The sequence below is a fragment of the Cylas formicarius genome, unplaced genomic scaffold (assembly GCF_029955315.1).
Source record: "Cylas formicarius isolate icCylForm1 unplaced genomic scaffold, icCylForm1.1 PGA_scaffold_3__17_contigs__length_32017465, whole genome shotgun sequence".
NCBI classification, from domain to species: Eukaryota; Metazoa; Arthropoda; class Insecta; order Coleoptera; family Brentidae; genus Cylas; species Cylas formicarius.
This window is the reverse complement of record NW_026844326.1, coordinates 7,040,051-7,056,660: the sequence shown is the minus strand read 5'-3', so window position 1 is coordinate 7,056,660 and position 16,610 is coordinate 7,040,051. Positions and strand designations below refer to the sequence as shown.

Genomic DNA, 16,610 nt, shown 5'->3' with positions numbered 1-16,610 from the left:
CTACACAAAAAAATCATAAAAAATACCTATGGCGCAGTGATTAAGTGTAGAATAATAAAATAAAATACCCGTTAGTTAGTCCTATTTCCTGTCCATATTTATTTATCTCATTCCAATTCAGAATAAAGTTCTATTTAACTTTCATTATTTTACACCGACGGACTCGCTATGGTTAAGTATGACAGTTTTGTTACAGAGGGCACAGTATAACAATTATGTGGGCAGCACCAACATATATTTGGACAAAGTAAGCCTTACCTCAGCATTGAACAACCCTATCTCTTGTGTCCTTTAACACATTTAACAGATTACCCCAGTATGTTAGTAGAACAATTAAAATACGGTAGAACAACAAAATCTTAACGGTCAGTAGAAGGAAAGTCTAACTTCTGCATCCCCCATCCCCCGGGGGATCTTGAGATAGCAAATTTACATATTCGCAAGTAACCTTTTCATTTAGTTCGGCTAATGTCCGAGAGATGTCGCGCATAATTTAGTTCGGCTAGTATCCGAGGGATGTCGCGCGTTAATAGTTCAGGTTTTGATCGCCAGATGTCACCCCTAGACATTACAGATTCCCAAGCAACCCTTTAATTTAGTTCGGCTAGTTCGCGCATTAATAGTTCTATGTCAGGGGGTAGTTTTTGTGTTTGTGGTTTTTTTGTTAATTTTTTTTTTCGTCTCCTGTACTTTACGTCGCGAGCCCGGCCGCGGCGTTGCGTTTATATCGCGGAGCCAAGTGATTAGGTCACCGCGAGTGGCATGCAGAGATAAGAAGCTTATTCGGTTCGGGGATCCCGTCATTGCTATAGAAAAACGTTAACAGCGTTTATACGCGCGACCTCGGTGACCTAATCATCTCGCTCCGGGATATAAACGCGACGCCGGCAGCCGGGCTCTCCTCCCGCTCGCGTAAGCTGCGTATTTGCAACGTGCCGTATGGGCACTATAGTTTATTTCTTAAAAAATAATTGACAACGATTGCGGGTGTGTATATTAAATAATTTACTTATGCGCGACCCGGGCGACCCAATTGTCTTGCCTTTTTCGCTGCAGCTTTTTTATTTAATCAGAAAAAAAAAACGAAGCGCCAGTGGCATCTAGAGATAAGAAACCTATTTGGTTCGGGGATCCCGTCATTGCTATCGCAAAACGTTAACAGCGTTTACAGGAGCAGCCTCGGAGACCTAATCATCTCGCTCCGCGATATAAACGCGACGCCGTCGGCCGGGCTCCCGACGTAAAGTACAGGGGGAAAAAACTACCCCTACCCCATTAGGGGTGACATCTGGCGATCAAAACCTGAGCTATTAAAGCGCGACATCTCTCTAACACTAGCCGAAAGGGTTGCTTGGTAACCTGTAAAGCCTAGGGCTGACATCTGGCGACCAAAACCTGAACTATTAATGCACGAACTAGGTGAACTAAATTTTGCGCGACATCTCTCTGACACTAGCCGAACTAAATGATGCCCGACATCTCTCGGACACTAGCAGAACTAAATTAAAAGGTTAATTGGGAATCTGTAAATCCAGAACTCTACCGGAGGACGGGAATGCAGAAGTTAGGCTTTCCTTCCTTAAATAAAAAAGCTGCAGCGAAAAAGGCAAGACAATTGGGTCGCCCAGGTCGCGCACAAGTAAATTATTTAAGATACACACCCGCAATCGTTGTCAAGTAAAAACAACGACCTACAAAAATAATCTGCTAACAGTGCTTTATCATTTGTTTTGGGGTTGCTCTATTGAGTGTACAAATGTTTATTAATTTATGTTTTGTTAGTATATAAATTATTGTTAAAGCAAGAATTGTAATTTATTTTTGTTATGGTATTTATGTCTGAATAAACATCAAAATTAAAACCTACGTGGATTGACATCGAGTCAGCAGTTTTGCTTAGCTGAAGACTGCGAAGAGCTGAATACCTATACTTTTTTTTTCGGGTTGCAGTTCAATATTTTCCTTCTCTATTTATGTATGAAAGACTGTCGCGATAAGTCGAAACTTTGACAGACGTTTCCTATTTCCCTTCGATCGATGTCTATAAAGGAAACTAGCGATACAGCCGGGCCGTTACCGCAAGACACGGAGTTTTATAGCGGCGTCTCCAAATTTAATTTTCCCAATGGAGACAGTTACGAAGGGGGATTCTGTGCACACGTTAGCGGATTAGTGTGGAGGCAAGGAATAGGTAATCATACTAATGTATTAGCAGACCCGATTTTTGGATTAATCTATATTCTAGTCCGACACACGATAAATGGTCATGACTGTAATAATACTATTAACGATTTTATCTGCTCCTAGGCAATAAATCAAACCCATTAAACGCTATTAGATACTCTAGTGGCCTTACTGCTGTGAAAATTGAAGCGCCGCAGGCGGTATTGTTATTTCTCTACATTTTGCACCATCTTCACAAAGTGAACTGTTCTTTTTCAAAAAACTTAAAGAGATCTAGGCATATTTTGAAAAAAAAATCCAAAAAATTCAAATTGGATATTATAGCTTTTACACTAAGGAGGTGAAGGCTTTTAATATCTAGCAGAGCTTATAAATACTTTGAATCTGGTTTTTGTTTTAAACGTGGCTACTACTATAACGAACGGCCAAGAAATCATATGGTAGACATTGTAGACATGAGTATCTTAAATTGAATAATTTATAATAATAATTGCCTTTTTAAAAATGAGGGACATATAGATAGATAGTTTTATTCACAAAGCCCAGTATGTATGCAGTGGATGTTTCGTCAGGAAACGAGTACATTATAGAGTAGTATAAAGATACATGGAATTATGAATATAAATAATACGACAACACACATTTAACAGGACTGTATAGAACAGTTACAAACGGATATACAAACAGTACAAACATATTGACAAAACGTAGAGAAAATATCACTAAACTCATCAGGGCACTCCTGTAATATATGTTTCAAATTCTTTCAGATCTTAGAAAGCATTGGTTGTCAGGAGCTTTCTGATGCACTTTTTAAATTGTCTTGTAGATAATGCTTTTATGCTTGTAGGAAGCAAATTATAGTAATAATGTCCTGCGTAATTTAGCTACTTTTTGTAGAACGTGTGGTTCAGTCTTGGCTTTAGAAGGTGTTCTCTGTTTCAGGTGTTATAACTGTGGACATCCGTGTGTTTCTTGTGAGAGCCTTTATTTTTATGAATTTAATTTAAATAAATATATGCAAGGCACTGTTAGTATTTTATACTTTATAAATATATCTTTGCAGGATAGCCTCGGGGGCAATCTGAAAATCAACCTAAGTATCTCTTTTTGCTGAATGAACACCCTCTCCGCATCACTCGCTTGTCCCCAGTTTACGATTTTAAATGAAATAAACGAGTATGCTGAGGCGTAATAGAAAGTCAACAAGGATCTTTCAAAGAAAGAATCTCTGATTGTTAACATTGCAATAAACATTTTGTTCAGTTTATTACAAACACTATCTATGTCGTAGTCTCAGTTTAGGAAGGCATCGATGTAAGATCCGAGAAACTTTGTTGTGTGGTTTAATTCCACGCGTGAACCCGCAAAGCTGAACGCTAGGTTAGTCAGAGGTTTAACATACTGACCAGGAATTCGATCGCAACTGTTTTTTCCAAATTTATGATCAAATGATTCTGTTTGCAAAAATCAACAAACTGTGCCACAACACTAGAGAACGGACGTATTGATAATAGTAGTTAAATATGGAGCTAAAACATCTCCACAGGTTTTTATGAGTTGTATAGGTATTTCATCGATTCCAACAGATCGCTTGTTTTTGAGTAATTGAATTGAGGTTAGTACCTCTCTATCGGTGTATGGCATGAAAAACATACTCTTTGCCTTGGTGATGCAAGTTTAGAAACTGTACCCAATGCATCTGGTATGACAACCAATGTTCTAATTCAAAATTGATTTCTAATAATATATTTTTTAATTAAAATAATAGTTTTGTTTTTTAATTCCACCTTTCATTAAAACAGATGTGCGAATTGCGTAGGTTGTTTGTTATATCATTATAACCTGTGTATTGGTTCAAATGTGAAAAACAGACGTCAATATTAATTTTATATATCCATAAAGTGTGGATTCAGTCTTTAGCCATATTGCCAATCTGTCAGCGCCCATGTTGGTTGTTGAATGCCACAATAACACTTTTTTAAAAACGCGACCCTAAAGACCCTATCAGTACCGTGTCACTTCAGTGTTAGTACCAGTGGAAAAAAAATATCGTTGCCTTGAATCTTTAAACACAAGTCCAGCTCAGTACCGATGTTTTACAATCAACGGTACTTCAGTGTTAGTTTCGTGATTTTTTAAAAATTGGGAATAATATTTTTTACAAAAATTGAACTGAGGTGGCTTTTACTTGACGAAAATACATTTATCAAAATAAATAAGAACTATAAGTTCAGATTTTCACGAAATTATATATTATGACTTGACAATTGTTTCGACAACACCGTGTCTTTATCAAATCAATCAACATTTGATAAAGACACGGTGTTGTTGAAACAATTGTCATGTCATAATATATAATTTCGTGAAAATCTGAACTTTTAGTTCTTATTTATTTTGATAAATTTTACATTTCACTGACAAAAAGTTTTTGGATACATTTTTGCAAAACAACACGAATACATACTGACATGACCGTCAGAATAGACAAACGTCAAAATTAAAGTCATGCCATAAAAGAAACTCACATGGTAAAGTGACACTTTACAGAAGGGAGTAGAAAAAATATTTGGGGTACTACAGAAAATTAAAACTCAAAAGTAAGTGGTACTTTTTATATTAAAACATAGTATGTTGATTGCAAATAAACAACAACATAAACAACCAAACATAAATCTAATCCATTCTATACGAGTACTTATGCCGTAAGTCTTAAAAAAAATTGCTTCTATCCTTTCGTTTTGCCATGATACATGTCCGTGTCTGCAGTAAAGCTTTATGTAAACAATTCTCTTGCTCTAAATGCGTCATTAGTTTTTTGAGAAACATTATTCAAGTTTGCATTTGGATAATTCTATGTACTTTTGATTTCTGTATGTGTTTGTTTATTGTTACTGATACTGAACTGACGCGGCACTGATACCTTAAATCTCGCGCATGCGCATATCGAATTGATCTTTTCAAAAAATTTTTCATATATGCTTCGGCGCACGCTTTCACGACTGCAGTGATTGAAAACATTGTGGGAAATATATGTTTTTTATTTTTCATAACATTTTACTTTCTCGTGATGCAATAACTCCTGCAATAAAGTTTGAATATGCGGGAATTTATCTTGATGATATTTTGATTTGCTGTAACGGGCCTGAAGTCATACCACCCTACGAGTTTGTCGTTTTTTCTTGTTTTGGTAGCAAGACCACTTCTTGTAGTGGATGAACCGTTTTTGTACCCAAAAAAAAATTAAAAATCACGAATTTGGAGCATTAATTACGAAACTAACAGTGTTGCCAAGCAAAATGAAATGTTTTGGTTTTTTCCAAGGTGATGCCTTGCATAATACGTTTCACAAATAGATTTATTTCTTTTGAGTGGAGGCAAATCCAATCGTATAGTATGTCCTTGGATTTCTTATTGCAGCCCAATATCCGAACGTTCTGATGCCCCAAAATCAAAAAATCTGTTGAACCGGATGTAATTGAGCGGAAACATGAATGAAAATGACGGAAACATCTAGGTATTTTATAAAACTTTTGTGCATTATTGGGGAGTCATTAAGATCGACTTTTAGTTTTCTGTTGGTCAGTTTCTTGCTGAGGTGAAAACAAGCAAGCCTTATTTTCTGTGGATCCGACTGAAGCTACCATTTACGGTAATATTTTGGGTAATATTTTCTTAGGTTCTTCAGGTTAGTATTTCTTCTGTTATTTCTGTGCTTTGGACGCAATCGGAGGCGTGTCACTAACGTAGAGGCTGAGGTATTGGGATTATTTTATCTTAATATGCCACTAGTGAAGAAAGCTTTTATATTTTATTTTTATATTTATATTCGAAGAAGACAAACTTCTAATTAGAAACTTCAGAACCAACAGATTTGCACCAAAATTGCATTTATCGTTTGTTGGATCTGTTGTGATGCATTGTCGAACAGTTTTTTACTTACAATTCCTCCTTCGAAAATATTCATTTAATCATTTTTCCTTTGTCTAGTTTTTCTAGATCGTAGCTAGGTTTTCATACAAAAGACGGTTTTCAATGTCGTCCTCTCTGTGGGTCAAAGACCAATCATGAAGAGAGTCTACAATAATAAAAGTTATCGTTGTACCTCTTGGTGTCAAGGATGTTGTTTTATGTTTTATGTAGTTATTATCCTTCAACAATAATTTTGAAAATAGAAGAGTTGGTTATAAAATAAATAAAATAAAAATAAAATAAAGTATTTTAAGGTAACATCACTTTCAGTTTGAAATTTTATGTTTATTTCTAAGAAGATTACAAAATCATCTATTGAAGATTCGAATTTTTCTATTTTAAAATTTAAATTTATATCGATAGTTGTTTTTCTATTATTCTGTAATATATTTTATTCTACATAGGGACGTATACTACAAAATGCGGCCAATTTTATCGAGGCGAATGGGATGCGGACAAACTACTGGAAAATGTTGATGCAGAAATCACCTATCCCGATGGCGCAAAATATATGGGAAAACTACTAAACGGCAAATACTCGGGTAATTATGGCGAATTATACTTCGCGTCAAAATTACGGCACCATTAAAATACGGGGTCAATTTCACTCGAATTGTATATTAAATCTTCAGGGATGATGTGTAGAAAAAACATTTTTATTTAAATTTAAGTTTTTGACATGTATGGAGTGTTAAAATAAAAACCGATGTTATACTCATTGTTTGCCAGGTTTTTTGGGAATTCATAACCATTACTAGTTACTAATATCCTTTACTAATCAATATTGACAGGAGTACATTATGATTAGAGTTATATAAATGTATCACCAAAATAAATAAGATCTAAAAGTTCAGATTTTCACGAAATTATATGATTTGACATGACAATTATTTCGACAACACCGTGGCTTTATCAAAAAGATTTTTGATAAAGGCACGGTGTTTTCGAAACAATTGTCATGTCAAAATATATAATTTCGTGAAAATCTGAACTTTTAGTTCTTATTTATTTTGATAAATGGATTTTCAACAAGTAAAAGCCACTTAAATAAATGTATTACCTTTTAATTTCACAATTGGGAATACCAATTTTTATATTGTAGGTACGTCCGTCGAGTCTTAACTACGTTTCGCCAACGTTGCGCTAAACATACTACTTCAGAAAATGATTTGATGATTGCTCAGCTCTCAGCTTAAATTTTGGCCTCATTACAGCGTCAGCATCCAATAAACCAAAACTAACCAAAAATCCTCCGTGACCAATTCATTAGTTTTCAGAGGAATATCTCCGTTGCAAACCGAATCCCGTAACCAAGAATTAACACATCTCACCACAGTTCTTCTCTACTTGTCGTACGGAGTCTATGGAAATAATCAATAACGACACCACACTGGTTTCTACCTGTCTTCCATTCGGGATTCGCTCATTCGCAACAATTTAAGCTCTCCCTACAGGGTAGATGTGTAGAGCAATCAGTAAATCAATTTCAGACAGGGCTCTGAAGAAGCCCTCAGCATGTTTGGCGAAACGTTAGCAAGATGTGTACCGACTAGTTCCACAGTCTGCGGAAGTTTTTGTGAAAAATTAATTTTTAAATTTGCTTTGATCACCTAATGCAAATAGTTAAGACGGGTACTAAAGAAATGGGTACCAAAAATCGTTGAATCTAGAGTCAATATTCCAAATCAGTCGGTTCATTTGTTAAACGAATTAACGATCATTCTTGCTAAAGCATGGAACTTCTTGCGTGTACAGTATAGAGAAAAATAATTTCTTGGCCTCACGGATAAAGTTGTTCAATTTTTTCAATTTTTTTTCATACTATTTTATCATTAAAACATATATTAAAATTTTATTTCTGTAAACAATGGTTTTATAGTAATAATGAGATTTTAAATTTTTTGGTAATGTATTCACTTTTTGTAAATGTAGATTCCCGAAATTTACCTGAAAGTGACATTTTTATAGTAATGACCTCTTTTAAGGAAAATTTGGAAATGTAAGGAATAAAATTGAAAATATAAGTAAGATAATTAATTTTAAGGGGATGATCCGGACTACTGAATATAGGTCGAAAAATAATTTTGTGATACACGTAAAACACGAATAATTTTTTAAACGTTTATTATTTAACACAAATTTAATTACAAATTACAATAACAAACTTAAAATAGTATGTACACTTTTCGAAACATTATTCTACCTAAAATACATATATAAAAATACTTTGCCCTGGTTACTTTACCATTAAAAAAAAAACAATATTTTTTGTTTTTTTGGACTCAATACGTTTTTTACAGAAACCGTTTTCAGTTCGAAAAATAACTCGTGTCGATCGTCGTATTATTTTCTCATGCCCATTGGATGCATTTTGTTAAAGCTGCATCTTAGTATTTAACATTCGGTAAAATTTGAACTTCCTTGTCCCTCGAAGGCTCGAATCGCTGTTCACGTTTACCTCATTAGTTTCAAAACCAATATCTTTGTCTGAGAATAACATGTCAGAACTCATTTAATTCATTTAATTTAATTTATTTTAAAGTCCTTGTGAGGCAATTTTCTTTGCTAGAGTTGCTCACGGAATGGTTTCTTCTTCATATTCTTCGTTCATCTACTTTGACAATGACTTCGACGACTTTTTATTAGGACTTGATGCACTTGGCGCCCTACCTCTTGGAAGAAAGAAACTTTTTTTTAAAGATTAATCCTTCTTGAGGTTGTTGGAATTTCAGTCAGATGTCACAATTTTTTCCAGCAGGTCCTTTCTGTAAAACAGTTTTACTGTTTGGTGTTAAGTATGTAACACAAATTTGATTGTGTTACATCGATGCCCTGGGGTTTGTCTGCCCTGGGATTTGTCTAATATTAATAGAGTTTTTTGGGATAAATCTAATTCTTTTAATTTTTTTCGTACTGGTATATGTTCCGTATGGAAGCAATCGTAATTTATGGGACCCAATAGCATATCGGGATGAAGGTTATTCTTGCTTTACTAATTTTTCTTCCTGATGCTGAATTTTCATTACCATGAGTTGGAGTTTTATTTCGCAAAACAAACCAATTTTGTCGGCATTATCCGGTTTTATTGGAGACCCATTTCTCAGGTTTTTGTAGTTTTTCTTTAAATGGTTCCACTATGTCAACATAACTTGAAAGAATTGACTTCAATTTTCGCTGCCGCTAAAAAAAACTTGGCCTCCTTACGTACAAGTTCACACGAAATTCGAGTCCCTTTTCCAAAAAGTTTAATGAAAAGAAATGATTTACAAAAATTGAGAATATAAGTTAAACGTTACTTCTATATGTACCTCTAGCCTTCTCTGGAATAAACCAAGTGTACAACTATTTTATTAATAAAAATGCAGTGCCTTACTCACCTTTTTCCTATAGTTCTCCATTTTCTCCTAAATGAACTCAACTTTCTTATTTAATGTGGCAATCATAGTTGGTTAGTTAGCCCGTGTCAGACCCTTTTTGAGTCATATTGATTTGTTGGTATCTGTGATGAAACAAGATAGTATATTTTCTACTCCCGTCTTGTAAAATACCGCACTTGTAGTATATTATGCAACAAGTGCGATAAACGGCATTTGACTCACGAGTTTTTTTTTTTCTACGACCGTTCGTTTTTGGGTACATTTTCGCCAAACTACACGAATACATTCACTGACATGGACGTCAGACTTTACAAACGTCAAATTCAAGGCGTGGGGAAATATGTCCGAAATCATCCGATTGCTCCCAAACCCGTGCGATAAAATCCCGGAAATGTCCGAAGTGGTTCGGATCCGTGGGAAATAAAAGTGACGCTTCCCCCATGCTAGATCGGTAGGTATGGTCTGCTCATAGATATAAGAAAGTGACCAATTGCGTTTGAATGGGATTATTACATTAATATACAATGCAACAAAATTATTACCTAAAGTTTCGGAATTTAAATTCAAGTAAAATTGTGGTCCGTAATAGAAAATAATTTTATACCTACCTGTGTGTATTTTTTGGCTTGGTATACTACTTAGTTTAAGTTTATTAGTAATCATTCTTATTTCGTGTGTAATACAGCGTATGTGGAATCGTGTGCGAATTATGCAAAATATGTGCGAGCATCTCAGGAGATGCTCCCGCCGAAATGTAGAAAACACTATTCTATTTAGGCTAAGGATCTTTAGAAGAAAGGGCCATATTGACTCAATCTCAACTGTAACCACACCTCAACATTGGCCAACATCAACTGTATGGAAAATTGTGAATACTCCCATTTCAGCGAGGAAAAAAAGAAGCGATGCTGACATTTTCTCGAGTGTAGATGAAAGTGATCAAGATATAATACGTCGTAAAATTTACCAGTTATTCGAGGAACAAAGCGTGCCTACATTAGATATCTTAATTAGGAGGCTTGAAAAAGATGAAACCGGTGTTAAATGTGGCAGAACTACCTTATGGAAGTGATTCAACTCATGGGTTTTAGATTTTAAAAAATTTACAAAAGGCAAGTTTTAATGGAATTCTGTAGTATTCGGAAATGGCGACTGGAATATCTAGAAAAAAAAAGGATTTACAGAGAACAACAAAGGCCAATTTTACTTGGATGAAACCTGGTTCGACACTTATGATACCCGGAAAAGGGTTGGGTTGACTCAACTGATAAATGTAAAACAAACGCGACATCAAAAAGAGGTAAAAGAATAACTATTTTGCATGCTGGCTCTAAAGATGGTTGGATTCCAAATGGACTTTCTCTGTCTGCGAAAAATATTAAAGATTCTTCTCTGGATTACCATGAAGACACCACCGCTGATTTATTTGAAAGTTGGTTTAAAAACAAACTAGTTCCAAACATTCTTCCTAATAGTGTAATTGTAATGGACCATGTAAGTTATCACAGTAGACAGTTGACTAAAACCCCTTCTTCATGTGACACAAAAGCAACAATCCACGAAGATTATACCAAAAGGCAATTAATTGAGGTTCTACAAAGGTTGAACCTACAGAAGGATTACGTCTGTGATAATTATGCAAAAAATCTAGGGCATACAGTTTTAAGACTTCCATCTTACCATTGTATATTTAATCCCATTGAACATGTTTGGCACCAACTGAAATCTGCCATTCGTCATAAGAATGTTTTCCCCGTGTTAACTCCAATGTTCTCAAACTTATAGAAACTGAAGTTTTTAACATCCCTCCACAAAGTTGGGCAAATTCTGTTAAACATATAGAAAAGGCAGAATCATCGTATATCCATAATGCAAATAATATAGAACATATAATAATTAGAACAGGCGATGATAACGATAGTGATACTGATATTATTTGAATAATTTTAAGTAATTTAAGTAGGTAATAAAAATAATTTATAATTTTATTTTAGATTTAAACAAAAATACATAAATAAATAAATAAATAAATATTGTTTAGTATCTTTCCTAACAAAACCCCAAATAATTAAATTCTAAGCAAAGTTCGGACCTGTTCGGCCATATTTCATTCTTACAACTTGCCCGGGTCTTTCCTTAATTCGTATCAGTTAATCGCTTTCTTATATCTACGAACAGACTTTAATTAGGTATTTTGCAGAGGGGAGTAGAAAATATGTTTGTATATGTATTAGTAAGCGGTGCAGATAGCTGTTAGTTAAGGACATAACTTTTATTTTTAATTGCATTTTGCAACTTCAGGTTTTAGTTCATTTAGCAATTGTGAAAAGTATGATGTGATAAAGTGTTACATTGTGTCAAACGAAAACGAAAAGGCAGCCAATGAACTTTATTTCAATACATATCCAGTGCGGCACCAACCAGGCAAGCGAATAGTTCGGACGTTGAAAAATAAATTTACAAAATATCAAAACCACTTAAATGTAGAAGACGAAATCTGGGAATTGAATATAATTGGAGATATATTGGAGAATCTAAGCATATTCTCACGGGCACTAGCTGACACAACAAATGCTAAAAAACCAAAATTTGGATTGCTGTAAAAAAACATAAATTCCGAGAAGTCCACTAATCACATGAAAGAGATGCGGGTAGAAGAATTCAATTTTGCAACTGATTTATTGGAAAATGCAATTAAATTTCCAGTGTCTATTGTTTGGAGTGGCGAAGCGAGAAAAGACTGCTCCGGGATATTTAACAGATACAATTCTTATCGCTGAAGCACAGAAAATCCTCATGATGTAGTGTATCACAATCAGCAAGGTCATTTTAGATTCAATGGATGGGTAATTTTCCGAAGTAGATTTGTGGGGCCTTATTTTTTTAATGAAAATCTGACAGCGGATGGTTATATAAATATTTTGCAAACATGCCTTGTTCCATTTTTGGAAGACTTACCATGCAAGCAGTATTTATTATCAGCAAGATAGTTGCTCGGTTCACAACGCACGGAAGTTAGGACAATGTTGGATTGGAAGTAGACGCCCCGTTCTTTGGCCTGCGAGATCGTGTGGTCTAACTCCTCTAGAATTTTTTATGGGGAAGATGAAAAGATCAAATAAAGCAGAGTTAGAGGAAGCCACTTGAAAAGCTTTTGTTTCCATCAATCCTATAGAGTTGGTGAATGGTTGGCATTGATTTTAATTTTAAATTAAATATTTCGTATTCTAATATTTATTGGGTTTTGTGTATTAGGTAAAAATAACTATAATTTTGTTTTCTAAGTAATCAAAAATATTAAAATCAAATATTAGAAATAATATCTCAAATTCAATTTAAAATATTAAATGGTTCTTAGGTTTCGTGTTTTTCACTTAAGTTATGTTAAATTGGTTTTAAGTTGCAGTGCAAAATATCCTCTACATATCAGCCTTTTTTCATCGCAGATGCCCACAAATCTATATGGCCGAAAAGGAATCGACACGTGCATTTTTTTAAATCATAACCAACTATGAATGCCATATTAAGTAACAAAGTTGTATTCAGTTGTAATAAAAGGGAGAACTGTAGAAAAAAATCTGACTAGGACTTAAAAAAATGCCCTAATAATGTTTTTATCCAAAGTAAAAAACGGTTGGTAGTGAAAAAAGCGCCATGCGATTTTAACCGTTAAATATTTCTCAAAAATCGAGCCCTTGACATGAAAGCCGATTTTGCTCTATTTAGTTCAAAAATAGGTTTTTCCTGTTATTTCACTGATGGGAGCGCGGCTTCCTTTTATCCAAGTTTCTATTCTCAGCTGCGCATTCCATTAAATTTTCTTTTTTTTTTCATTTATTACTGCGGAATGATTTTCAAATTTAGAAAAAATATGAAGCATGTCAGTAACCACCCGACCAATGTGACGAGAATTTTGATAATTTGGGATTATTCAATCTCACTAATTTGCAGCGTTCGTAAAATCTCGTTTAACCAGAAAGGCCTCTTTTTATCTCTATTACTGTTCAGTTTTAAGTTAGAATGACTTAATTCCGACAACATTTCTCATTTAAGCCCGAACTTGACAAGAACTCCATCCATGGTCATGCAATATTTTGCTTTCAAAAATTAAGTGTTGGAATATTTGTAGGTCCCGGAATTTACCAGCTAGAAGAAAACATGTCGATAATTTGCAACTTTGCGGAAAATCAACCAGTCGGTTCGATAGCTATGGTAGATCCGAACGGAATCATATGGCATGGTAATGCCGCACCAGGAAGCGATAGTTGCTTGCTGCTACCAGAACACTCATTTTATGGAAGTTTAACCCACGATCGCGGAAAAGGAAAACCGAAAGCAGGCTCTGATCAACGCTTCACGGACGAGCAAAAAAATGCCGGATCCTCAGAATCCAGTCCAGAAGAAGAAGTTTCGACTTTAACAAGGGCCGACTCGAAAATGGATTTCGAAGAATCGAGCTGGTATCAAACTTACGCAGATTTCAAAAATAAATATGAGCCGATCGTCATTAAAGTGAAAGAACAGGGCATCGAGTCGATAAGTAGCGAAGAACGGATATGGTATGATAAGTACAAGGCATTCGAGAAAAAATACACGACAATTATAAATGATTTCAAAGCGAAACGCGAAAGCGGAGCACAGTGTGCATCCAATTTGTTCGAGATGATTAACTCTCAGGAGAACCAAAGCGAGAAGATTTTCGTGCTGTACCCTCAAAAGGACGCAGATGGTTAACCGGTGTAGTCAAAAAATAGTTATACAAATTTGAAAAAAAGAAATTAAGTAAATCAGGCACGAGAAAATGCTGGTAATTATTTTTAGACTCCAACCAGCAGAGGGCGCAAAATCCATCTTGAATTTTAAAAATTTTCTTATATTAATGTTATTTTGAGTGACCGCTATTTCAAAGCTGAGACGAATTCAAATCTTTCTTGTTAGATTCTTTTTACTTTCTCTCTCTAAAAGGAAACTGGTGGAGGAGTCTTTCAACATTTCCGGAGAAAATGTGGATAACTCAAAAATGATTTAATGGATTTTCATAAAGTTGGAGTCATTAAAAAGGGTATTTCTTAGGCTGCCAAATATGCTATGGGTGAGACGATTGCAATTCTGTACCCTGCCATCAGATAGCGTTTTCTGACAATATCAAAAAAATATATTTTCGGAAAAAAAAGTAAATGCAATCATGCATCTCTATATCTGTATCCTACTTTAAATACAATTAAGAGAGTTTTTTAAAGAAACTCACAGTTTACTGTAATACTATTTTCAAATCTTCTAAGTTCCTCCTGCAACAGTTGTTGGTCAGTAAGTTGGCTTCTTTAGATATTAATTGAAACATTGCCTCAGATGACTGACTCTAAAATTCATCGTTACTGCCTAAAATTATTACTTTGGACCACACGATATTCTGGTTAGTTTATTTAATGAACTCCCTATTCGTGAAACTCAAAATCCAACAATTTGGAAACAAATTTTTCATCTTAATTCACAAATGATCGTCTGGAACGTATTTTTCTTATATCGGTCAAATTTTTTTGAACATATCTATGGAACAGATATGAGTGTTCTATTATTACCAATCATCTCGAATATATATTTATAAAACCCTTTGAGAAGAAAGCCATCAACACCTTCTATCGAAAACCTAAATTATGAAAACACTACAAAATACACTTCACACAACCTTGCAAAGCCAACGAATCCGAAAGCAATTCTATACTTTTCAACTGTTGTCTTCCCTTGCATTCAAAACATCACTGCTCACATATCACAAATTCTTAAGAAATATAACGTCAAAAAATTGATTTAACACTTGTCCAAATATCTTTCATCTTCAATACAGCAAGACGACATTCCGTTAGTGATACCAGGAGGTTAGAGCATTCCATGCATATGCAGTGAAGAAGAACATGAAAGAGACTTAAGACTACGACAAATAAACTCATCAGCAGTTGTCGAACACAATCACGAAAACGGACATCAAGTTTTATTCGATATAACATAAATTCTTGCACCTAATCAATTCTTCCACCAACGAGAATCTATAGAAATTTATAAGCAACCATACCTCAGGTGTGAGGTATCAGGCAAAAATGGTGACCAACATGAAAAGTTGAAAAGACTTTTTCTCTGACCCAACAGAGTGAAGTCGGATCACGTGGGGTACTTACTTGGTCCACAAATTGTCCAACAACAACAACAAAGAATGGCCTATATTAGACATCAAAGCAAATGAATGTTAGCTATGACTTGTATTGATTTATCGCTTAAGTTATAAAACGTTATGTTATAAAAAAAAACGACTTCTGAAGAAGAACGTAGAATCTTAATAAATTTGTTTTTGAAATGTAATAATCTTTTTTTTAAATATATTTTCTTTTGATTTAATGACACTTTAAAAACGTATTTGGATGTCAGAAATGAGGTATTTTTACCTAGATAAAAACAGGTCAACAAAACCTTTCCGTCTGAATTCTATATGTTAAATTTCAGTTTCATTTACACTTTAGTAAGGAAAACACATTTTTTCTTCTGTTCTTAAAAGTAGGCACCCATGTTATCTTTAAATTCGTCTAAATGAGATATCTAGCATATGAAGTTTATGAAACATTCTGCAGCTCATAGTAATAAAGCTTTGAAGCATATTTTTAATCAATTGCTTATAATTAACAGCTGTATGATTTCCGGGAAAGCCATCAATTACTGCTTCAAAACTCTTTCAGGCTTGTTTTTCACAGGCGCTAAGAAGTTTGGTGAAAGCCATGATTTTTCATTATTTGTTTTACTTGTGATCGAACGAAAATACTCCCTTTAACATTAGTTTCGGATAACTTTTTAAATTGTCTCAAATATTTAAAAGCTTCGGAATTTATTTAACATTATTAACTCTGTTAATAATAAACTGAATCTGCTTTGCTAGCCTATAAGCAAAGTTGACAGGGTTATTTAGTCTATCCACTTTGCATTTCCATCAGAAAACCCAGCATTTTAAAATCACCAAATCACTGGCCACTGGTATTCTGTGTATTCCAATTTTTCAACTATTATTTTCACGCCATCATAGCTTTTTTTCAA

At 34.4% G+C, this 16,610-nt stretch overlaps 1 protein-coding gene across 1 annotated transcript; it reads left to right on the top strand.

Moving 5' to 3' along the window:
• Positions 1-178: 178 nt before the first annotated feature.
• LOC132699615 (uncharacterized) lies at positions 179-14,320 on the top strand. Its single transcript, XM_060666431.1, has 4 exons — positions 179-247; positions 2,014-2,191; positions 6,561-6,698; positions 13,663-14,320. The coding sequence occupies exons 1-4, from the start codon at positions 179-181 to the stop codon at positions 14,265-14,267; spliced, it is 990 nt and encodes a 329-aa protein (XP_060522414.1). The 3' UTR covers positions 14,268-14,320.
• The last annotated feature ends 2,290 nt before the right edge of the window (positions 14,321-16,610 follow it).

What these genes read in the sequence shown, in the direction of transcription:
- LOC132699615 (XM_060666431.1), top strand. Translation starts at nt 179, where the DNA reads ATGACAGTTTTGTTACAGAGGGCACAGTATAACAATTATGTGGGCAGC. An exon ending in CCAACATATATTTGGACAAA is followed by an intron (nt 248 to 2,013) that starts GTAAGCCTTACC and finishes AAACTTTGACAG; the next exon opens with ACGTTTCCTATTTCCCTTCG. An exon ending in AGTGTGGAGGCAAGGAATAG is followed by an intron (nt 2,192 to 6,560) that starts GTAATCATACTA and finishes TATTCTACATAG; the next exon opens with GGACGTATACTACAAAATGC.